Below are 25,847 nucleotides of genomic sequence, written 5' to 3'. Positions count from 1 at the left end.
GGGCTTGTGTGCATTCCAAGCATATTCACACCAGGTTCTGAATCAACATGGGGGACTTTTACAGTTGGATGTCAACTCTTTAGTTATCTCAAGCACTGGAACTCCATGCTTCAGACACATTTAGAAAATGGGTCTGTGTAGTTGACTGAAACGTCATTAAGCTGAGGCACTTGACTTAAATATTTCAGAGATTGAAGTACCACGATTTAACTTTTAGCTGACTGTGGATGGTATAAACAGCGTGAGCCTTACGTTCAGTGTAATTAATGAAAGTGTGGATTTGTTATTGTGTCGTGTTACTACAGCTTCTGCTGCATAAATACTACAGTTACTATTGCTTTGCCCAAAGACAAATTAGGCCTACAAGTTTGGCAGCACCTGTCATAGGCAGTCTCATATGATACACAGATGGTTAAAACTAAACAGGACACATTGTGTGTAGTTTTTTTAATAAAATAAATATACAATTGCACTTATCTACATTAACATGTCCAATGTAATCATAAAAAAAACTAAAAATACAGCTCAAATTCATACTGTTGATATTATGTGTGTTGCATGCCTATGATCAGAATATGCCTAAACTGAGTAGTATGGCATTAACCCAGTGTGATTAAAATGGATATAAGATCAATCAGCTATTCTGCTTCTCATTTGCAATTTAGTTAACGTGTAAGATGTAAAATTGTTAAAAGCTTTTCATTATCAGTTGGAAATCTTAAAGCTGACTGGGCAGTTAGCATTTGGGGAAGCTTCTGGGCGGTCTTTATTGTGATTCATGCCCTTTGTCATCTATTCAACTTGTCCTACTGCGGAACATTTTACTAATCAAGCACGAATAGCCTACAGCTCCCAATCAATCACATTTGCTCTTCAAGTAACACAATCTTCTTCACAGTAGTCCCCTCCAGTCTCTTTAAAACAGCTAATGGAGTCCAGATCATCTGCTTATCTTTGGTAGTGTCTGTGAGTTGCTCCTCTTGTTTTTCATTGCACTTAGCCTGTAGGCTATGTAGTAGCACGGAAGCACACAGGGAGTCAGGTCAGGTGACTGCTGGGTCTGCACAACTCGACAAGATAATGGTGGTGAAAATAGTGCTTCATGTTCACTCACGTCTCTGGGCAAAGTTCATTTGCATACATATCTCTCCACTGTCCTTTCGCACCTCTTGCAGGTGACATAGCAGCACCAGTGGTACCTGCACTGGCATCTCTCCACAATCCTCTCAGTGTAGGCATTGTAGCCGCGACCACAGCACATGAGATTGCAACTCCCACTGTCATTGGATGTCTTATTGCACTGTCTGGAGACAAAAAAGATTGTTCCAATCAATAAACAACAATATAAAACTCTTATGAATGGGGGAGAGGATCAACATATTAGACCTTGAAGGTGTCAAAGGTAGAGTAAAAATCACATTTTCCACTGAACCTTGAGAGAAACACAAACATACCTGTCCTGTGTGCCGAGTGAGCCATGGTTCTCATTGTGTGTGCAGTAATCCGGAGAGCTGACCAGGTAGACCAACTCACTCTCTCTCACTGGTCGAACATTCAACTCTCTGGGGACCAACTGCTTCCTTGTCCCAACATGACGATGGATCACCTTAGTGGCAGACAGGTACTTGGATTTGAGATCCATGGCAATGTAGTTAATATCACGGAGGCCCTTCCAACATGTTTTGACAGAGCAGGACCCGGACACCCCGTGGCATTTGCATTTGGTCTCCTGAGCCTCAATAAGTGCCTGAAAGTAGAGCAAAAATGATATTAGGATGTTAAAATTTGTTGCCACCTTTTGCAGATATTAATAACATAATATGTTGTTTATTATGTAAAAAAAAAAAAACAGTGAGTCAAAAATGCAATGCCACTATTAAAAACAATGGGCACAATAACTCGTGCATAATTACCCATGCATAAAAATGTACCTTTCATGTCAATGTGAGATTAGACCATTACCTGTCTTCCAACTGCATTATTGTGCAAGTGCATCAGTCTGAACGCCTGAGAGCCAGATCTGCTGTTTCTCATCGGTGCATCAGAAAAGGCAGATCCCATTTGGAGACCGTAGCGCAGGTTATCACCGCATCCTCCCCATATGAAGTCGGGCCCGGCCTGTTCAGCAGGGGCTGGGGCGCACGAGCAACTGGGGAGCTCTCCAGACGAGCAGGCTCTGGCAATGGAGTGACTCACTAAGGCAGCCGCTAGTGAGAACACAAATGCCGACTCCCTGGTGCCTGCAATAGAGCACAGTCAACAGATAAATCAATGCAAATCACAGCCAATCACAGAAGTTTACAGGCCACATGATATTCTCCAATTTATAAGATACTTTTTAAAGTGTCTTTAGCCTACCTTTTGCTAAATCTGGTGTAAAACGAGGGGCTTTTTCAACAGATGAACAATTCCATCGCATGTCATTGAAGGTGTTCTGACAGGTATTTTTGGTCAACTTGGCTGCGTGGACAATACTGTGCATCAGCTCGAGATTTCGCCGGCAAAGTTGCGATTGATCAGGGGCCAACTCATCTAGTAGCTTGCAATGATGAGTTTGATTCCAGCCTACAGAGCTCCCCTTTACAGTAAGTCCACTGCAAAGGTAAAAACAACATTTAATTAGGTCATCAGCTATTTCATATGGCATAGGCCTATCAAATGAACAAAAATATGTCAGTAAACAAAGTAGCGTAGGCATCTGAATAGACCCATAACTACATACAAATTAAAAAGTAAGGAATACTTACAGCCAATATATAGCAGCACAGCAGTTCGCGTTCACAATAAACGTCAATATAAATAAATCCATGTGGAATTTCATTGTAAAAAAAATAATTAGTGAATCCTCTGCCTAAAATAAAATTATAGATCCAAACGATTCTTTTGGTAGTCCAATGTGATTATCCAGTGATAAGTGTTGTTTTTAGTTTGCCTATGCGGTCTGGGCTGGGGTCTGGAGGTATGGCCCTCCTATAGCCTATGCTGCAAGCCACTGGTGGTGTGACCTCGGCTCCAGGGAGTCTTATGTCGCCGCCACGATAGCCACGCCTCATTCAATTGGCGATTTGTGAATGACAAAAGCTGAAGAACATATGCACATCCAGGTACTTTTTGCAGGTGCTGGAGTTGTAGGTGAACTCATGGAAAATAAAAAGGAAAACGCCGCACACTGCTGCTCATGCTCCCAGGTGATTTTATTTTTGAATGAACCATGGAATGAACACAGGCACACGGATCCGAACACAGGCACACGGATCCGAACACAGGCACACAGATCCAACTCGAATCATGGGGATGGAACTGTAACATAGGCCTATTAGAAGTTATCCGATGCATTTCAAAAGATGGCCATTAATGTGCCATTACTCATGATTGATTAAAAGACAGCCATCCAAAGTGTTAGACATGTAGGCTAAAGCGGATAAAATCATTGATATTCAACACTTCTATTAACTAGCCCTGAAGTCATTTGAAGATTTCCTTTGAAAAAGGATCTGCAACATTGTAATCTAATCTAAATCAATGTGTGACAATCTGACACTGATAACATTGCCAATATTTGCCAGTAAAATATCCTTCACAATTTTACAATTATATTTAAACTCTGCTCTGTGTTCGAAGGATATGTGAAGGCCTATTTTGTGCAGTCCAAGGAGTATGAGAAAGTTTGATAATTTGACATCTCTAAATAGCTGGAATAGCGGAAATCCCTGACTGATGTCCATATTACGCGCTCGTAAAAGTGCATTACAACGTTTTACATTGGACTACAAACAAACGTTCAAGATTGACTTCTTCACAAATGAAGGATAGGTCGGCTTGTATGGGTATGATTCTCGTTTAGGAGCGAGAGGAGCCCGGTTTTTGGATGTGCCATGTATTCACCCAAGTTTTCATCAAGAAATTTAACTAGTAGATTATAGATGTAGGCATAATCGTCTCGAAACCAGTTATGTTTGATCTACAGTAGTAGAGTGGACAAACGAAACGATTTATTCACCCTTGGTTTGTGAAGATTAATGACTGAACCGACCGATTGACGAACTAAACAATTAGCTCACTTTAGCTCAACTAATCCAATTAACAAGGCCCATTATCAAGGTAGGCCACTGAATTCTAACCACCAAAACAGAACATCAGAACTTAAACGTTCTTACACTTAAAAGTTTGATGCTATCAGTTTTTCAAGTATGTGTGTTTGTGTATGCTATACACATGAGTCCCCTGATAGAATCACACTATAGCCTCTGGACTTATAGTAAAGTCTACCCAACAAATCCTCATCAACAAAGAAAACAGGGAACCAGAAACAGGGATTTCAGTGGCATGGTCAAATAAGGCAGTATAAATGGTTAATTATCTGCATGTGGTATGAGCAAAGGATTAGTGGTTGAAAGAGGGTTTCTTAGTGAGAGGATTATTCAAACTTGTGTTTATCTAACCCCTATTATATTCCCTCCATGAGAGAGGCTGGCTTTTCTCTTAGAAGTAGCCTTATGGTAAGACTTTGCCAGAACACCTTATTAGTGTCTTGATTACTGTCAATGGGAACACAGTAGGGGGTAATGTTAAAAGTGTTTTTGAAAGGGGACTTCCCACTGCTAATTTCACTATTATTACTTTTCCATTTTCATGAATCTATTCAACACATGTGGTCCCACAAATAATCAGCAAAGGATGGCGATTCAGTATTGTGCATGTATTGTAATATGTTCATATTTAGACTTCGATATACACAATTTCTACCCCTGAGTAGCTTAGATCTTATAACCTTCTGGCAGAACCATAATTCCTGTTTACAGCCAAAACCAGATAAATGTTCTGTACTTCCGTGGTGAGATGACTGATTTTCTAACACCAGCAAGGCCTTCTGAACAGCAGCAAATTTCTGCTGCTGTGTCCTGGGGGTTTTCTGGCAGCAGGTAACCTACTGGTTAAGAGTGTTGGCCCAGTAACCGGAAGGTTATTGGATCAAATCCTCTGAGCAGACCAGGTGAAAAATATGTCGATGTGGCCTATAAGTCCCTCTGGATAAGAGTGTCTAAATGACTAACACGTGAATGTCTGTCTCATCAAGCTCATATTGTAGCTTCAGTATATCCTCTGTTTTTGTTGAATCAGTTCAATGCTTTTCTTTATGATTTTTGAAGTTGCCCAGAGGTTGTATGATTATTCTAATCTTTGGCTGATTGCTTCTTCCCTTGTTGCATCTCATATTACACTTGGTTGGTTAACTTCAAGTCCTGTGTCTCATTATGGAAACAAAATATTCACTGACAAAACTTTTATTTTTGTTTGACAAAAATGAAATGCATATTCTCTCCAGTGGGGCCTGTGAGCTACTTTTTGTTTAATCTTGTCTTGCTCTCACCTACCCTATCTAATTCTAAAATGAAGGGGAGTTTATTGGCCACAGCCACTCCCCTCCCCCTGGAACATTCTCTCTGCTGTGAAAACCATTCTAGCCCAAAGCAAATCCTTCCTTTTGTTGGATATCCCAGCTTTAGATTGGGTGTTAGGCTTGAGAAGTGAGAAATCAATCATGTTTATGAAAGGTGCATTTTTGGGTGTGAGCTGGCATGGAAAGGTTGGCCCTTCCTGTTTCTCATTTTCTTTCTCCGAGAATGCTTATTCATGGTATCTACAGTTAACATTCCACCAAAGGAATGGAAGTATACACACAAAATGACAAATAGTGTGTATTGGGTGTTGGAGAGGCAGACGTTTGAAGTTTTTGCTGAAAGGGTATTGCGTCTTGTGAGCGATGAAATAGGATTGCATACGTTTTATAGGCTATGCATCTTTACAACTGATAACAGCGAACATGCATTGATTTTAAGTTCATTACATTTATTTCAAAATGACCTGAATTGACCTGAGAAAATGTCAATTCTTCTTATATTTTGGTTCTCCCTATATCAAATCACAGCTCCAAAGCTCATAATTCAATATGAGCTTGATGAGACAGACATTCACGCGTTAGTCATTTAGACAAGTTAATAGTGACCATTAATGCATTTTTACCAAATATTCTCTCATATTCTAGAGATGGTACTCAAATAAATGTTCCTACGCCACAAATGTACTGATTAAACTTCAGTGACGAGTCCTCTCTGTTGCTAAAATGTTCTGAATATGATTTCTTACCAAAAGGGGGCACTGTACATCAACACAATGTGGCAACAGTAATCGCTCCATAGCTGTCGCTAGACCTTACATTTCCAAACATAAGACCGACATTGAAATGTTGTACTTCTACGCATTCTTCTTCCTTTGCGGCTTACTTCAACCATGTGAACAGCTCCTTCACTGTCCTTGATCTGTAGACAAGTAAACGGAGGCCCCAGCCCAGTCTAGCTCTGTGGATAGACAAGATAGGTTTGATTTTCTGGTACTGGTGGAGCAGGGTGAGGGACTTTACAATGCCATATGATCCACAACTATTGTCTCAATCAGATAGTGATTGGATCAACTTGACAGGTGACGATAACCACATGTTAATTCAAGGTGTAACCAGGCCTTTACATACAGTTTGTAGCTAGCTGGGCCCTTTTTAGGTTTTAGGGTTTAGCATTTTAGCTAACCCTAACCCCTTTCCTATCCTTAACCTAATTCTCCTAACCTGCCACGTTAAATCTTCTAACTTCAGGTCGTAGCTGTATTCCACCTAGTCAGAACCCCTTTTTAGGTATACATGTGTACCCAGAGGACTAGTAATGATGGACATTGATATTGTACTGTATGTAATGGTATGCCAATAATATTGTCTTATTCTCATAACTACATTTATGAAGGTGAATACCTGTATGGTGGGTAACGCTGGTTGACTGAGGTTATGCTTACACAGTCACTCTTAGTATGTCCACGGCCCCCATGGGTGGAAAGCAAACAGCATCTAGACTGCATCAAACCTGCAAACAGTAGCTTGCAGCAAGCTGCATACAGTATATTTGCTCTACAGTGCATTCGGAAAGTATTCAGACCCCTTCTCCACATTTTCTTACGTTACAGCCTTATTCTAAAATCTACACACAACACCCCATGACAAAGCGAAAACAGGTTTTTAGAAATACCTTATTTACATAAGTATTCAGACCCTTTGCAATGAGACTTGAAATTGAGCTCAGGTGCATCCTGTTTCCATTTATCATCCTTGAGATGTTTCAACAACTTGATTGGAGTCCACCTGTGGTAAATTCAATTGATTGGACATGAATTCGTCGGCGAGTGGGTAACCCGCCTCTACCATCCGTTCTATTGGCCAACGTGCAATTACTGGAGAATAAACTGGATGAACTCCGTTCAAGACTATACTACTAATGGAACATTAAAAACTGTAATATCTTATGTTTCACCGAGTCGTGGCTGAACGACGACACGGATAATATACAGTTGGCTGGGTTTTCTATACATCGGCAGGACAGAACAGCTACGTCCGGTAAGACGAGGGGTGGTGGTGTGTGTCTATTTGTCAATAACAGCTGGTGCGCGATGTCTAATATTAAGGAAGTCTCGAGGTATTGCTAGCCTGAGGTAGAGTACTTCATGATAAGCTGTAGACCACAGTATCTACCAAGAGAATTTTCATCTATATTTTTCTTAGCCGTCTATTTACCACCAGAAACCGATGCTTGCACTAAGACCACACTCAACGAGCTGTATAAGGCAATAAACAAACAAGAAAATGCTCATCCAGAAGTGGCGCTCCTAGTGGCTTGGGACTTTAATGCAGGCAAACTTACATCTGTTTTACATAATTTCTATCAGCATGTCACATGTGCAACCAGAGGAAAAAACCCTCTAGACCACATTTACTCCACACACAGAGACGCATACAAAGCTCTCCCTCGCCCTCCATTTGGCAAATCTGAACATAATTCTATCCTCTTGATTCCTGCTTACAAGCAAAAACTAAAGCAGGAAGTACCAGTGACTCGCTCAATACGAAAGTAGTCAGATGAAGCGGATGCTACGCTACAGGACTGTTTTGCTAGCATAGACTAGAATATGTTCCGTGATTCATCCAATTGCATTGAGGAGTATACCACCTCAGTCTCCGGCTTCATCAATAAGTGCATCGACGACGTCGTCCCCACAGTGACCGCACTGAGCTAAAGGCTAGAGCTGCCGCTTTCAAGGAGCGGGACACTAATCGAGACGCTTATAAGAAATCCCGCTATGCCCTCAGACAAACCATCAAACAGGCAAAGCGTCAATACAGGACTAAGATTGAATCCTATTACACCGGCTCTGAAGCTCGTCGGGTGTGGCAGGGCTTGCAAACTATTACGGACTACAAAGGGAAACCCAGCCACGAGCTGCCAGTGACCCGAACCTACCAGACAGGCTAAATGCCTTTTATGCTCGCTTCGAGGCAAGCAACACTGAAGCATGCATGAGAGTACCAGCTGTTCCGGACGACTGTGTGATCACGCTCTCTGTAGCCGATGTGAGCAAGACCTTTAAACAGGTCAATATTCTCAAGGCTGCGGGGCCAGACGGATTACCAGGATATGTACTCAGAGCATGCGTGGACCAACTGGCAAGTGTTTTCACTGACATTTTCAACCTCTCCCTGACCGAGTCTGTAATACCTACATGTTTCAAGCAGACCACCATAGTCCCTGTGCCCAAGAAAGTGAAGGTAACCTGCCTAAATTACTACTGCCCCGTAGCACTCACGTTGGTAGCCATGAAGTGCTTTGAAAGGCTGGTCATTGCTCACATCAACACCATCATCCCGGAAACCCTAGACCCATTCCAATTCGCATACCATCCCAACAGATCCACAGATGACACAATCTCAATCGCACTCCACACTGCCCTTTCCCATCTGGACAAAAGGAACACCTATGTGAGAATGCTGTTCATTGACTACAGCTCAGCATTCAACACCATAGTGCTCACAAAGCTCATCACTAAGCTAAGGAACTTGGGACTAAACACCTCCCCCGGCAACAGGATCCTGGTCTTCCTGACGGGCTGCCCCCAGGTGGTAATGGTAGGCAACAACACACACTGATCCTCAACACGGGGGCCCCTCAGGGGTGCCTGCTTAGTCCCCTCCTGTACTCCCTGTTCACCCACGACTGCGTGGCCAAGCACGACTCCAACACCATCATCAAGTTTGCTGATCACCGACAACGATGAGACAGCCTATAGGGAGGAGGTCAGAGACAACAACCTCTCCCTCAATGTGAGCAAGACAAAGGAGCTGATCGTGGAATACAGGAAAAGGAGGGCCGAACACGCCCCCATTCACATCGACAGGGCTGTAGTGGAGCGGACAGAGAGATTCAAGTTCCTTGGTATCCACATCACCAACAAACTATCATGGTCCAAACACACCAAGACAGTCGTGAAGAGGGCATGACAACGTATTTCCCCCCTCAGATTTGGCATGGGTCTCCTGATCATCAAAAAGTTATACAGCTGCACCATCGAGAGCATCCTGACCGGATGCATCACCGTATGGTATGGCAACTGTTCGGCATCCGACCGTAAGGCGCTACAGAGGGTAGTGCGTACGGCCCAGTACATCACTGGGGCCAAGCTTCCTGCCATCCAGGACCTATATACTAGGCGGTGTCAGAGGAAGGCCCAAAAAATTGTCATAGACTCCAGTCACCCAAGTCATAGACTGTTCTCTCTGCTACCGCACGGCAAGCGGTACCGGAGCGCCAAGTCTATGTCCATGAGGCTCCTTAACAGCTTCTACCCCCAAGCCATAAGACTGCTGAACAATTAATAAAATGGCCACCCGGACTATTTACATTGACAACCTCCCCCCTTTGTTTTTACAATGCTGCTACTCACTGTTTATCTATGCATAGTCACTTTACCCATACCTACAGTGAGGGAAAAAAGTATTTGATGGAAACATTATGCTTTGGGGGTGTATTTCTGCTAAGGGGACAGGACAACTTCACTGCATCAAAGGGACGATGGACGGGGCCATGTACTGTCAAATCTTGGGTGAGAACCTCCTTCCCTCAGCCAGGGCATTGAAAATGGGTCGTGGATGGGTATTCCAGCATGACAATGACCCAAAACACACGGCCAAGGCAACAAAGGAGTGGCTCAAGAAGAAGCACATTAAGGTCCTGGAGTGGCCTAGCCAGTCTCCAGACCTTAATCCCATAGAAAATCTGTGGAGGGAGCTGAAGGTTCGAGTTGCCAAACGTCAGCCTCGAAACCTTAATGACTTGGAGAAGATCTGCAAAGAGGAGTGGGACAAAATCCCTCCTGAGATGTATGCAAACCTGGTGGCCAACTACAAGAAACGTCTGACCTCTGTGATTGCCAACAAGGGTTTTGCCACCAAGTACTAAGTCATGTTTTGCAGAGGGTTCAAATACGTATTTCCCTCATTAAAATGCAAATACATTTATAGCATTTTTGACATGCGTTTTTCTGGATTTTTTTGTTGTTATTCTGTCTCTCACTGTTCAAATAAACCTACCATTAAATGTATATACTGATCATTTCTTTGTCAGTGGGCAAATGTACAAAATCAGCAGGGGATCAAATACTTTTTTCTCTCACTGTACATGTACAAATGACCTGGACTAACCTGTACGCCCGCACATTCACTCAGTACCGGTACCCCCTGTATGTAGCTTCGTTATTGTTATTTTATTGTGTTACTTTTTCTTTTCTTTTTTACTTTAGTTTATTTAGTAAATATTTTCTTAACTCTATTTCTTGAACTGCATTGTTGGTTAAGGGCTTGTAAGTAAGCATTTCACGGTAAGGTCTACACCTGTTGTATTCGGCGCATGTGACAAATAACATTTGATTTGATTTGGAAAGGCACACACCTGTCTATATAAGGTCCCACAGTTGACAGTGCATGTCAGAACAAAAACCAGGCCATGAGGTCGAAGGAATTGTTCATAGGGTTAGGGTTAGGGTTAGGGTCAGGATTGTGTCGAGGCACAGATCTGGGGAAGGGTACCAAATAATTTCTGCAGCATTTGGTATTTTGGTATTTTATTAGGATCCCCATTAGCTGTTGCAAAAGCAGCAGCTACTCTTCCTGGGGTCCACACAAAACATGAAACATTACATAATACAGAACATTAATAGACAAGAACAGCTCAAGGACAGAACTACATACTTTTTTTTTTAAAGGCACACGTAGCCTACATATCAATACATACACACAAACTATCTAGGTCAAATATTGAAGGTCTCTAAGAACACAGTGGCCTCCATCATTCTTAAATGGAAGAAGTTTGGAACCACCAAGACTCTTCCTAGAGCTGGCCTCCCGGCCAAACTGAGCATTTGGGGGAGAAGGGCCTTGGTCAGGGAGGTGACCAAGAACCCGATGGTCACTCTGACAGAGCTCCAGAGTTCCTCTGTGGAGATGGGAGAACCTTCCAGAAGGACAACCATCACGGCAGCACTCTACCAATCAGGCCTTTATGGTAGAGTGGCCAGACGGAAGCTACTCATCAGCAAAAGGCACATGACAGCCCGCTTGGAGTTTGAAAAAAGGCACCTAAAGGACTCTCAGACCATGAGAAACAAGATTCTCTTGTCTGATGAAACCAAGATTGAACTCTTTGGCCTGAATGCAAAGTGTCATGTCTGGAGGAAACCTGGCACCATCCCTACGGTGAAGCATGGTGGTGGCAGCTTCATGCTGTGGGGATGTTTTTCAGCGGCAGGGACTGGGAGACTAGTCAGGATTGAGGGAAAGATGAACGGAACAAAATACAGAGAGATCCTTGATAAAAACCTGCTTCAGAGTGCTAAGGACCTCAGACTGGGGCGAAGGTTCACCTTCCAACAGGACAACGACACTAAGCACACAGCCAAGACAACGCAGGAGTGGCTGAATGTCCTTGAGTGGCCCAGCCAGAGCCCAGACTTGAACCCGATCGAACATCTCTGGAGACCTGAAAATAGCTGTGCAGCGACGCTCCCCATCCAACCTGACAGAGCTTGAGAGGATCTGCAGAGAAGAATGGGAGAAACTCCCCAAATACAGGTGTGCCAAGCTTGTAGCGTCATACCCAAGAAGACTCGAGGCTGTAATCTCTGCCAAAGGTGCTTCAACAAAGTACTGAGTAAAGGGTCTGAATACTTATGTAAATGTGATAATTTCCTTTTTTTTTTTTTTTTTTTTACATTTGCAAACATTTCAATAAACCTGTTTTTGCTTTGTCATTATGGGGTATTGTGTGTAGTTTGATGAGGGGAAAAAAACAATTTAATCAATTTTAGAATAAGGCTGTAACGTAACAAATTGTGGAAAAAGTCAAGGGGTCTGAATACTTTCCGATTGCACTGTATTTTCAAAAGAGGCAATATATACCTCAGTATGTCAATACTGTAGAATAATCTGGTTTTATTGGAACTTTTGGCTGCCATAGGCATTGTTAAAAAATATTATATCATATGACAAGTGAGAATTTTATAGAATTTAATATTATAAATCAATTCAATTTACAAAAACAGAATTCTATTTTATATACATATTTACAATCGCAACAGCGTATACAAATGTACATTATTTTCAACAAAGCAGGGAAACAAATATACCCTATTTACCTAAAAAACAATCCTAATAATGCATATCTCAACACAAACCACAATGTACACTTCAACTAAACAATGTTTGAATTAAAGGACATATAGCTACCAGAGTTCGGGACAATTCTATCTTGATTCAACTTGACACAGGCATTACATTTAATCGCAAAGCATGAATAGGAGAATTAACCATTCTAAGCACGGAATTGAACCAAACTACTAATAATACGTAATACTACAACACCATTGCTCACTGTCCTTTTTGGGCATGTTTCTAAACAGCAAGTTGTAATGTTTGATACCAACTCTTATTGCAGACATTAGGCTACTGGACGATGTAGAATTACCATAATAACTGAAAAGTAATATGTTTGAACTTCCTTTGGTAAATTGTTTTATATATGAAGAGTTTCGTTCCAAAACGCTATTTCCACCAATTTTTCACATTGTTATTTTTACATCAGAAGTGATTGCTTATGGGTACCTTCATGTGTGTGTAAAATATATCTGTTCTCAGGTTTTTTATTAATCGATTTTAGATATGTATTAAAATGGGGTTTGTTGCAAAAAGCTATATATACATTGTTTAGCTGAAATGGAATGTTCGTATCCTGTACATTTGACTGTGATATGTGGTTGTCTCACCTAGCTATCTTAAGATGAATGCACTAACTGTGAATTGCTCTGGATAAAAGCATCCGCTAAATGACTAAAATGTAAAATATAAATATTTTACATACAGATCTCATATAGAGCTTGCCAGCTTGTAGTCCTAAAAACTGGAAATGAGTTACCTCTGGTTCAGTCAGCCATACCTCTGGGGAAAATTAATGGGGAAAGAATAGTGTTTTGGGATAAACACAGAAAAGAAGGTCTGAGGTTAACACAAGCTTAGGAGATCATATACATTTTGTTCTATGAGATAATATCAGTCAGTTAACATGACCTTTATGAATTATGAGGCCTTTATGTGCTTTTTTAAATTACATAAATGCTTCAAAATTCACGAAAAGTGACATTATCTGATGAAGATGATCCCATAGAACAAAACGTATAAGATCTCCTAAGCCTGTGTTTACTACAGACCTTATTTTTGGAATTTATCCAAAAACCCTACATTTCCCCATAGGCTTTGTCCAATGAACCATGGCGGAGTTAGTGCCTACAAAAAGACGCCATTACTATTGCTCTCTATTCCTGTATTGGTTCATTTAAAAAAACATATTTTACATTTAAATATGGATGTCACAAATATAATTTGTACAGTTCTTTATTATAAATGTAGTTATTTGTCACATTTGACTGTATAAAACCTAGCAGTACTACTTATTTCTCTGAGATTGAGGCAGATATATAGCGTTTTGCAACAAAACATGATTATTTTTCTCTCTGAAATGAAACCATCAAGTGATAGATTTTAAACAAATAACATGTCTGTCATTGACCAACCCCATGCCATGATAAGATGGTGAAAAAAAACACAATTATCTCTTTCATAAGTTATCTAAACAATAAAAGCTAATTTACCAACATTTCTGAAAATGGATATATAGTGTTTTGGAATGAAACTCTTTATCTATTGTTCCTTCCATAACTGTTTTCAAACTTATTCAAAACAACTGGACTTGATTCTGCTTTTGTCACCAATTTTCCAGAAGGTTGACAGCATGGTGATTGACCAAACCCTGTAATAATAACAATACATGCACAGTGCAGAGCAGTTTCATAAACATCCAGAAACTGCATGTTGACAGATACTCTGTGCCCTTAAATTATTCCTTAAAGACTAATGTGTTCACTCACATATAAACATGAACATGAGAAGGAGTTATATGCTGAAAAATATTTTGACTGTGTGTGATATTTACAAAAGCTTCAAGCTGCCTATGTATACGGAAAGACAGAATTCTTCGGAGAAAAACTGAAACACAAATGGCCTTCCAGAAACAGGACATGACTGGTTCAGCTCAAAGGGAATTAGTTATTTCAAACAAACCAAAGCAGAACTAAATAAAGAAAATAACTATAACCCCATCCAGAAAAGTCTTGTGATCATGAACGGTCATGTTATTAGTAATTTGGAAAAATAAAACATTTAATCAACAGGATTATTCCAGGTGATTCCATATTTAACAAACAACTTCATTTAAGATAAAACAGAAACATTCATACTGACCTTATTATTCAAGAGAGAGAGAGAAAGAGAGAGAGATTTGCCTACAGATCAATAATTTGCTTTAACCAGTGCACATTCTAACAGAGAAATGTTTGTGTTTCAGCTATACATGTTCATTTCATCAGAGAACTGCGACACATTGTATTTCTATATTGTTTTCAAAAGCTTTTACAGTATGTACCTATGTTGTCTAACTAACAGACAGTTCTTTGAGTGGAGACATGACTGACTCCTGTCAATCTTGGTTTCTCAAGCATGTTATGACCAGGGAAACCAAGTTATTATCTACAAATGCACTATTCTAAAAGTAAAGTCTAATGTATTTTTTTCTTCAAACATCAGCAACTCCTCACTTTCTTAATGCTAAGACACGTTGGGTGCATATTTGTCCATCATTATCTCCGAAGGTCATAGTCATCATCGCTCTGTGGAAGGAATCTTCCATTCAGAGATAACAGGCAGTGGTTAATATCATTAGACCAGGTCACCCCTCTATTATAAGGGAGGGTGGGGCTTATCAGCTCAGTAGTAGCCTGAAGGGGCGGGCCTGGCCCAGGCTGAGGGCGGATACTTTAGTACTGTACATGATGTCATCTCTGGAGTAGGTGGGTCTCCTCATTTCCTTATTGGTCGATATGTGATAGGTGGTGGTGATGGTTGTAGAGGAAGAGTAGAGTGGGTGGAGCCTCCCCCAGGCTATAGGTGGATATGCTGGAAGAGGGGTGGGTCGTGGCTTGACAGACAGGTTGGTAGGCCTGCCTCTTCAGGAGTGGCTGGCCGGGGGGGCCTCCCCGAGGCGGATGCTCCCCAGGAAGGTGGTGTGGTTGGTCATGCTGATGGAGGTGTCCTCGTACACCATCCTGATGGAGATCTTCTGCCGGGCACGCAGCAGACACACCCCAGCCGTGTAGCAGGTGTTGAACTTCCGCTGTCCCGTCTCGATGCTCCGCGTACAGCGCAGGAACGGTGTCTTGTCCACCATCACCTCATAGCTAGCAATGTCAGTGAAGTTGAGGTAGTAAACCTGGTAGGAAAAGTTATGTGGGGACAAACCATAAATATTATTTTAAATTCTGAGGAAATAACACAAATATGAGAATGCAGATAATGAACTACTAGACTACTTATTTAACTTAACTTATTTCCAATCATGAGATATATCAGGCAAACTGGGTTATAATTACCACAGCATATGATCCACTTTGTACAATGTGGTTCACTTTGAAGGGCATGCAATACATTCACTTCACTCATCCAGACATTTCCCTCTGCAGCCAAGAGCACTGGCAAAATCAACCATGTGTGTTCTGAGAAATGTAGCCTTCAGTATGCCAGATAATTGCTATTTAATACAAGTAATTTCATGGGGGTCTAATTTGGATTTCTGTCAGTAATAAAGTTTAGACTCAAAGCTAAGGATTCATTATAGATTATGCCTAGAATGGTCGGCCTTACCACAGCCAATTTAGATATTTTGACCTTACTAACCTTTGAGATAGCATAATCCACTGGGACTGCAGAGTGAAAGGATGAGTGACATGCAGGCGATAGGAAGAGTTAGGCCTAAGACCGTACTCACTTCTACCTGACTATAGATGAAGTAGGTGCCATCTACCAACACCTCCAGCTCCCCAGACCTCGAGTGCATCTTGAACACCTTGTGATGCATGGATATCATTTTCCAGTTTCTCAGTACGCCTTCTGAAAGATCTCAGCGTGAGAAAAGGGCAGTCACTCAACATCCGTCATTGTCATACAATTATAGACAGAGTTCTTCATTGTTGCATTGTCAAAAAATGTAAATACAATGTGTATGTGTATGTCTCCTGCAGTGAATTAATGTCTTAACTTTTTCCGATCTATTCTTAGAGGAACTAATAACAAATAAGAGACTTCTTGAAAATGATTTCTGACTGTAAATGTGCCTTTCTTTTAGTCATTAAGTGATGTGAGGACGAGAGTATCTAAAATTTAACTCTTACCTTCCTTGACCTGTATTGTTGTTTCTTGGCCTTGGAGATGTACCACAGCAGGCTGTAACACAACAATAAATAATTAATTTGTGGAAAAGTGGACATAATCTTTTTTTAAATCATCAAAACATTGAAAGAGTAACACACCTGGCTATCTCTGACTCTGCCCCCTGTGCAGATTAGAAAACAATTAATGTGTCAGTTTTTTTGATGAAAGGTTGAACACCACAAATAAATCAGGATTTGGCCCAAATGGAATTAAAGTGAGGAGGTACCTGAGGGTCCTTGAAGACCAGGGGGTCCCTGTGGCCCTGGCGGTCCAGCAGGGCCTGGAGGTCCGGGTGGTCCTGAGGGGCCCATGGCGTTGTTCCCAGGGATACCTGGAATGCCAGGAATACCAGGTGGACCCTGTGGCCCTGGAGGGCCTAGGGGGCCAGGTGCACCCGGAGGGCCTTTCTTGCCTAAAAAGTAAGACAAGGAGAAAATCTGAATTAGTGGGTACTATGACATGAATGAAAATATAAACAACCTCCTCAGCACTGCACCATCACCTGTAGCAATGGAAGCGTTCACTTAAAGGAAAAATCCACCCAAAACCACTCATTCCTTTAATTTTTGTGAAAAAATGTTTCATTTTATAATAAGGTTGGTAGCAACATGAAAAATCATTATGGAAATCTGTTGCAGCTCAAGTCTACTACAAAATCCACAATGCAATGCTTTCTCTATGGGCTGGCTGGATAGCTAGCTAGCTAGGTAGCTAGCATGAAATGACCCAGGGAATCGATAGAAGGCACAAAAACAATATAACATAAAAATATATTTTTTTTACTGTACCTTTTTTCCTTTCTTTTCGTTTGTTTCCATGTGATTCTGATGTGATTCCATCCATGTGAAAGAGAGAGAACATACAGTTAGAGAGAGTCAAACAAGAATAGGGGATGCAGATGCAGGACAATACAGGTTAAAACACTTCACCCCTGGCACAAGATGTATGCCACTTCTGATCAGTTCTCAAAGCTATGTATTTACAGCTTTCCATCTCATCTTTCCCCTAGTCTAGATTGCAGAATTACAGATAACCCATGAGTCATATAATACTGTAGAAGCATGTGGAGCAAATGATTGGAGTTAGCTTGAGGGGGTTTGTGGCTAACACAAGCTGAACCCAACTGATATGAAAATAATCAGCATTCTATTGACCTGAATTGAATAAACTCGACAAATATGATTTTAAAATAGTCTGTCCATGAAATTAGAGGGCTTCGTTTTGAGAGGACATACAGTATCTCTATCCCTTGTAGATGTATCAAGATAACGTCTCGAGACATAAACAGATTTTCTCAAAGGACATTTTGTGAATGCACAAAAGTTTGTAATTTCCATTTTAAAATGTTTCTCTTTAATAAGTGATTTAAAATCTGGAACACGTTAAGAGTGAAACATCTGAAAAGCCAAACCCTTTGTGAAAGGTCTGGAGCAGGAGGTGGTCTGGGAGTAATTATCATTTAAAGACTCAGGAATTGTACTGATTTGAGGAAAATGTCTCTGAAGGTGGTTTTCATTGTTTATACTGCTGTATGTTGCAGTAGCTTTGGCTATGTCAAACAACACAAACAGAGAGTTTGAGTTGACCATTCCTTGAGAAGCTTCTCTCCCAAATTTTGACATGGATTGAAAAGAAGCTAAGAGCATCATGTATTACATGAGTCATAAGAACAACTTTTAAGAAAGCAAAACTGGGGAAATCTCACATTCCAAAAGTTAGAGAAATATTTATTTCAGAGACGGTAAAGAATCCCAATCACTGTGTCCATGAAAGCCATAAGGGCCCTGAGCTGAAACACTTGTTATTAGTGAGAGATGGTGTGGCACTGTGCCCACTGCTGTGCTCTGTGGTCTATTTGGACCCGTTTCTATGTATAAAGTGTGTTAGGGTTTCCCGAAAACAACTTCCTTAACCACAGCTTCCTGCCAGGTACTGCAAGCATGGGACTGGCTGAGCACAATGTAATTAATGTCAGGACTCCAAAAACAACAAGACTTGGATGTTACTGGACCCGAATCAGAGTCTGGGATGGACAGTGAAAGTCAAATTGCCTGTAATGAGTGCACATCACACATTTCTTTTAGTTGAATTGCATGAATGGACCCATCCAAAGCGCTACAATTATACAATTGGAAAATAATATCCTAACAACCTTGTTCAGCTCAATAAACAACATCTGTACAGCAAAAAAAAAAGAAGACTGTCAATCACACTGTAAGACCTGTGATATGCACTTTTGTGTCTGTTTGAATTGGCTTAGAAGTTGTTTTCTCAATAAATGTCATCATTTCGCTATTTTAATTACCATTGTTTCTTAATGTTTTCTGGATGTCTTCTCACGCAATATATCTATTTTTCTCAAAACATAAGAGATCAAAAGTAAGAAGAACAATTTGCTTAAGACGCTAGCTTAAATGTTGTATTTATTCCAGATGACTTTCATTTCAAATGAGTTCAATAGTTTATTTGATGTGCAACGTAAACATGTATTGCATCTGAATGGTGAATAACTTTACAGTGAAGTCTGAGAGCACACGAAACAGACTCCAAAACATTCCAATTCACTGGATCTTCCTTTGTTTTGTAAAATGTGCATACATGCCCAACTGTGTTAAAATGTGAAAGACTTTACATGCAGGAACTATATTGTATAAACAAGATAGAAGTGCTCCTCATATTAAAGGAAACTGTCCACCTACAACACCACCCACTCACTAATCAATCTGTCTAAACCCTAGCAGAGAATCTTGGAATCTGTCATAGCCAGAAAACAGCCAAAGGGAGCTTTACTCATTAAACAACTTACTAATCGGTTGGATCAGTGATAACAACACTTTTCACTTTGTTTTCATTGGCAGACATCTAGGAACAGACTGTTTTACCGGAGAGAGGAATTGAAAGCTAGGAGCACAGTTGACTATACAGATGCAGGATCTTACATTTGATCACTCTTTTATTGCTGAAGGCTTCTATAAAGTTTGTAATTTCCACTTTAAAATGTCATACTTGATTTGCCCTAATGAAAAATGTATCAACCCCTACAAAAAAGTTCAATTAATCATAATCCACATAATATTTCACATTTCCTGTTTCTGCAGGATAATTTTTCTGCTGTAGAAATCTGGCTCAAATTAAGATCCTACATCTGTAATAGATCAAAATGCCTTCAGCAAACTCTCAGCACACAGATAGTTTGAAACAAACCCCATGTCGATGAATCATCAATCAGATATAAGATACAAAAGATTAGAAAAGAATACGATTTATTTGTACTCTGTATTTTTATATAATTACCATAGCATCCATTTCCATAGGCCTATGTGAGAAAGAACAAAATGATTGACCTTTTCATTTTTTACATTTTAGTCATTTAGCAGACGCTCTTATCCAGAGCGACGTACAGTAAGTGAGTGCATACATTTTTCATACTGGCCCCCCGTGGGAAACGAACCCACAAACCTGGCGTTGCAAGCGCCATCCTCTACCAACTGAGCTACAGGAGTTCTGTGTATTTACACATTGTAATGTGTGTATAATATATGAGTTAACACTCCTTTGTTCTGTTTGGATGAAACATGCAATAGTTGGAGAGTGAGACGGAATCATTGATGTAAAGTCTCCATTTCTGACTTAACCGAATAAACACCTGTCTAAGATAGTTATGATGACATTGTGCCTTGAACAAATCTAGTTTGACAAGAGATTTGTACAGATATAACAAACATTTAAACACAATCTCCCTTCCATCCCAAGTGTGTCTGCTTACTCTCATGGTCGTACTATATCAGTCAACATGGACAGCTTTGTTACCAGTAGATAGATAGTTACAGTAATGCTTAAACCCTTCTACTCTGCAGCCATAAGTATGTTTCATGTTCAGGTTGTCAGTCACAAAATGTTGCCACCAAAGGCCAGCATGTCCACAGCCTTGGACACACCCTGGCTGCCTTGACAATAGACTAGCGGTACATGTTGCTGGGGAAACCGTGGTCATTTCCCAATCATACATTTTCACCAGCAACAAGCATATTCTTGTTGAGTAAAAATAAGAACATGATGACAAAAAATTGTATATACAGTACTAGTCAAAAGTTTGGACACACCTACTCATTCCAGTGTTTTTCTTTATTTTTACTATTTTCTACATTGTAGAGTAATAGTGAAGACATCAAAACCATGAAATAACACATGGAATCATGTAGTAACCAAAAAAGTGACCAAGTCCATATTATGGCAAGAAGAGCCCATATAAGCAAAGAGAAACAACAGTCTATCATTACTTTAAGACATGAAGGTCAGTCAATACAGAACATTTCAAGAACTTTGAAAGTTTCTTCAAATGCAGTCGCAAAAACCATCAAGCGCTATGATGAAACTGGCTCTCATGAGGACCGCCACAGGAAAGGAAGACCCAGAGTTACCTCTGCTGCAGAGGGTAAATTCATTAGAGTTAACTGCACCTCAGATTGCAGCCCAAATAAATGCTTCACAGAGTTCAAGTCACAGACACATCTCAACATCAACTGTTCAGAGGAGATTGCGTGAATCAGGCCTTCATGGTCGAATTGCTGCAAAAAAAACACTACTAAAGGACACCAATAATAAGAAGAGACTTGCTTGGGCCAAGAAACACGAGCAATGGACAGTAGACCTGTGGAAATCTGTCCTTTGGTCTGATGAGTCCAAATTTGAGATTTTTGATTCCAACCGCCGTGTCTTTGTGAGACGCAGAGTAGGTGAATGGATGATCTCTGCATGTGTGTTTCCCACCGTGAAGCATGGAAGAGGAGGTGTGATGGTGTGGGGGCGCTTTGCTGGTGACACTGTCTGTGATTTATTTAGAATTTAAGGCATACTTAACCAGCATGGCTACCACAGCATTCTGCAGCGACACGCCATCCCATCTGGTTTGCACTTAGTGGGACTATCATTTGTTTTTCAACAGGACAATGACCCAAAACACACCTCCAGGCTGTGTAAGGGCTATTTGACCAAGGAGAGGGATGGAGTGCTGCATCAGATGACCTGGCCTCCACAATCACCCGACCTCAACCCAATTGAGTGAAGGAAAAGCAGCCAACAAGTGTTCAGCATATGTGGGAACTCCTTCAAGACTGTTGGAAAAGCATTCCTCATGAAGCTGGTTGAGAGAATGTTCAACCTGTTACTAGCCTGTTCAACCTCTCTTTCGTATCATCTGAGATCCCCAGAGATTGGAAAGCTGCCGCGGTCATCCCCCTCTTCAAAGGGGGTGACACTCTAGATCCAAACTGTTACAGACCTATATCCATCTTGCCCTGCCTTTCGAAAGTATTTGAAAGTTAACAAACAGATCACCGACCATTTCGAATCCCACCGTACCTTCTCCGCTATGCTATCTGGTTTCCGAGCTGGTCATGGGTGCACCTCAGCCACGCTCAAGGTCCTAAACGATATGATAACCGCGATCGATAAAAGACAGTACTGTGCAGCCGTCTTCATCGACCTGGCCAAGGCTTTCGACTCTGTCAATCACAGCATTCTTATCGGCAGACTAAATAGCCTTGGTTTCTCAAATGAGTGCCTCGCCTGGTTCACCAACTACTTCTCAGATAGAGTTCAGTGTGTCAAATCGGAGGGCCTGTTGTCTGGACCTCTGGCAGTCTTTATGGGGGTGTCACAAGGTTCAATTCTCGGGCAGACTCTATTCTATGTGTATATCAATGATGTCGCTCTTGCTGCTGGTGACTCTCAGATCCACCTCTACGCAGACGACACCATTTTGTATACATCTGGCCCTTCATTGGACACTGTGTTAACAAACCTCCAAACGAGCTTCAATGCCATACAACACTCCTTCCGTAGCCTCCAACTGCTCTTAAACGCTAGTAACACTAAATGCATGCTCTTCAATCGAACGCTGCTTGCACCCGCCCGCCCGACTAGAATCACTACTCTCGGCGGGTCTGACTTAGAATATGTGGACAACTACAAATACCTAGGTGTCTGGTTAGACCGTAAACTCTCCTTCCAGACTCACATTAAGCATCTCCAATCCAAAGTTAAATCTAGAATCGGCTTCCTATTTCGCAACAAAGCCTCCTTCACTCATGCTGCCAAACATGCCCTCGTAAAACTGACTATCCTACCGATCCTTGACTTCGGCGATGGCCTTGAGATAGAAGCTGTTTTTCATTCTCTCGGTCCCAGCTTTGATGCACCTGTACTGACACCGCTACCATCCAGAAGGCGAGGTCAGTACAGGTGCATCAAAGCTGGGAACGAGAGAATGAAAAACAGCTTCTATCTCAAGGCCATCAGACTGTTAAATAGCCATCACTAGCACATTAGAGGCTGCTGCTGCCTATTGAAATCACTGGCCACTTTAAGAAATGGAACATTAGTCACTTTAATAATGTTTACATATCTTGCACTACTCATCTCATATGTATATACTGCATTCTATTCTATAATATTCTTCTGTATCTTAGTCCATGCCGCTCTGTAATTGCTTGTCCATATATGTATATATTCTTAAATCCCATTCCTTACTTTTTTGTGTGTATTGGGTATATGTTGTGTAATTGTTAGATATTACTGCACTGTCGGAGCTAGAAGCACAAGCATTTTTCTACACCCGCTAAACATCTGCTAAACATGTGTATGTGACAAATAAAATGTGATTTGATTTGATTTGTCATTTACAAAATAGCCTCCAACACTCTACTCAGCAAATTGGATGTAGTCTATCACAGTGCCATCCGTTTTGTCACCAAAGCCCCATAAACTACCCACCATTGTGACCTGTACGCTCTCGTTGGCTGGCCCTCACTACATATTCGTCGCCAAACCCACTGGCTTCAGGTCATCTATAAATCACTGCTAGACAAACCCCGCCTTATCTTAGCTCATTGGTCACCATAGCAACACCCACCCGTAGTATGCGCTCCAGCAGGTATATCTCACTGGTCATCCCCAAAGCCAACACCTCCTTTGGCCGCCTTTCCTTCCAGTTCTCTGCTGCTAATGACTGGAACGAACTGCAAAAATCTCTGAAGCTTGAGACTCTTATCTCCCTCACTAACTTTAAGCATTAGTTGTCAGAGCACCTTACCGATCACTGCACCTGTACACAGCCCATCTGTAATTAGCCCACCCAACTACCTCATCCCCATATTGTTATTTATTTTGCTCATTTGCACCCAAGTATCTCTTTTTGCACATCATCTTCTGCACATCTATCACTCCAGTGTTAATACTAAATTGTAATTATTTTGCACTATGGCCTATTTATTGCCTTACCCCCATAACTTGCTACATTTGCACACTGTATATATATTTTATATTGTGTTACTGACTGTATGTTTTTGTTTATCCCATATGTAACTCTGTGTTGTTGTTGTTTTAATCGCACTGCTTTGCTTTATCTTGGCCAGGTCGCAGTTGTAAATGAGAACTTGTTCTCAACTGGCCTACCTGGTTAAATAAAGGTGAAAAAATGAATAAAAAATGTCAAGAGTGTGCAAAGCTGTCATCAAGGCAAAGGGTGGCTACTTTAAAGAATCTCAAATATAAAATATATTTTGATTTGTTTAACACTTTATTGGTTACTACATGATTCCATGTATTATTTGATGTCTTCACTATTATTCTACAATGTAGAAAATAGTAAAAATAAAGACAAACCCTTGAATGAGTAGGTGTGTCCAAACCTTTGACTGGACTGTGTATATATTATTGTCCCATACACCGGATAGGTGCAGTCAAATGTGTTGTTTTACAGGGTCAGCCATAGTAGCACGGCACCCATGGAGCAAATTAGGGTTAAGTGCCTTGCTCAAGGGCACATCAACAGAGTTTTCACCTTGTCGGCTCCTGTATTCGAACCAGTGACCTTTCGGTTACTGGCCCAAAGCTCTAACCACTCATTCCAACCAGCAAGGTCAAGTCCTCCTCCCATCACCCTGGTACAGAGGACAGATCCTGGCCCAGATGTGCTCCATTACACACATGCACACGCACACACACACAATGCTCATTACTCAGTTGTTTTTACAAGAGGTGTCCCCACTTAGGAACATGGCTCAGCACAGCCTCCAGAGGTGCACAAGGAATTGAATGGCTGGGGATATGGGTAATAAATACTGGTCAATGTGTTATGGAGAGGCAAAGGAACAGAACAACAACAAACGAGAACAAGGCTGTCCCCAGTGTGACACAGCTCTAATGGACGTACACTCATGATAATTGATTTCTGAAAATAATCCCCCATATTCCATCTATAAACAGATTGTGACAAAAAAAGTGGTACAATGCTTTAATGAATGGAACAAATTAGCATCAAAGAGAGCCAACATTGAAAACACATTTTCACAACACGTACTACAAAAACACATCTGCTGTGAAATGGCTTGCAAAGGCAAACTGCATATTTATGAAGGCAAAGTGCATCTGACATGAAAGAGAAATTATTATTTTGGCAAATGCTTCAGTACCAGCTCCTTTGGTCTGATAGTGCAAAGGGCTCTTTTAAGTCCTCTCCCAGGGCCAGCTGATTGACTTCCATCATTAACATATCCAGTCATCGCTCAACAGCTGAGGACTCTGCTGTATCCCACACTGTACTGTTAACTGTTAACAGTTAAATGATACAGATGGTCCCTCGGTCGGCCTACCATTTGGAATCAAAACAAAACATTTGCACTGGGGTAACCTCTGTTATTTTGGTTACATGTGACAAACACTGTTCTACATAGCACTGTGCATATTCTGGCATATGTCAGACATCACATCACACTGCCGAAAGCATACTTAGCTATGATGTTTGTTAGCATGTGTTAAAAAAACAAATTGCAATACACTAAATTGTAGATACATACCAGTCTCTCTGTCATTCAATCACTTTGTCATTAGTGAATTGAAATCTAGCAGTGAGGGAATCCAGATATCAGTGCTAGCTGTGCCACTAGAGATCCTGGTTCGAATCCAGGCTCTGTCGTAGCCGGCCGCGACCGGGAGACCCATGGGGCGGCGTACAATTGGCCCAGGGTAGGGGAGGGAATGGCCGGCAGGGATGTAGCTCAGTTGGTAGAGCATGGCATTTGCAATGCCAGGGTTGTGGGTTCGA

The 25,847-nt window shown here is 41.2% G+C and overlaps 2 protein-coding genes across 2 annotated transcripts in view; both read right to left on the bottom strand.

Moving 5' to 3' along the window:
- Positions 1-476: 476 nt before the first annotated feature.
- On the bottom strand, positions 477-2,967 carry LOC121574367 (protein Wnt-11-like). Its single transcript, XM_041886988.1, has 5 exons — positions 2,748-2,967; positions 2,359-2,594; positions 1,963-2,240; positions 1,455-1,747; positions 477-1,304 (listed from the first exon to the last, which is right to left on the bottom strand). Exons 1-5 carry the CDS (start codon positions 2,819-2,821, stop codon positions 1,130-1,132), a joined length of 1,056 nt encoding a protein of 351 aa, XP_041742922.1. The 5' UTR covers positions 2,822-2,967; the 3' UTR covers positions 477-1,129.
- A 10,979-nt stretch (positions 2,968-13,946) lies between these two features.
- Positions 13,947-25,847, bottom strand: part of LOC121574366 (ectodysplasin-A) — a 64,083-nt gene continuing 52,182 nt past the window's right edge. Inside the window, exons 3-8 of the mRNA XM_041886987.2 lie at positions 17,530-17,565; positions 16,968-17,153; positions 16,840-16,862; positions 16,702-16,753; positions 16,299-16,420; positions 13,947-15,743 (exon numbers count right to left, since the gene is read on the bottom strand). Of these exons, the coding sequence (XP_041742921.2) occupies positions 15,483-15,743; positions 16,299-16,420; positions 16,702-16,753; positions 16,840-16,862; positions 16,968-17,153; positions 17,530-17,565 (680 nt within the window). The 3' untranslated portion in view covers positions 13,947-15,482. The remainder of the gene's footprint in view (positions 15,744-16,298; positions 16,421-16,701; positions 16,754-16,839; positions 16,863-16,967; positions 17,154-17,529; positions 17,566-25,847) is intronic.

Source organism: Coregonus clupeaformis, chromosome 9 (assembly GCF_020615455.1).
Source record: "Coregonus clupeaformis isolate EN_2021a chromosome 9, ASM2061545v1, whole genome shotgun sequence".
In the NCBI taxonomy this organism is placed as follows: domain Eukaryota; kingdom Metazoa; phylum Chordata; class Actinopteri; order Salmoniformes; family Salmonidae; genus Coregonus; species Coregonus clupeaformis.
The sequence above is the reverse complement of the archived record's forward strand: the minus strand, read 5'-3'. Positions and strand labels throughout refer to the sequence as shown.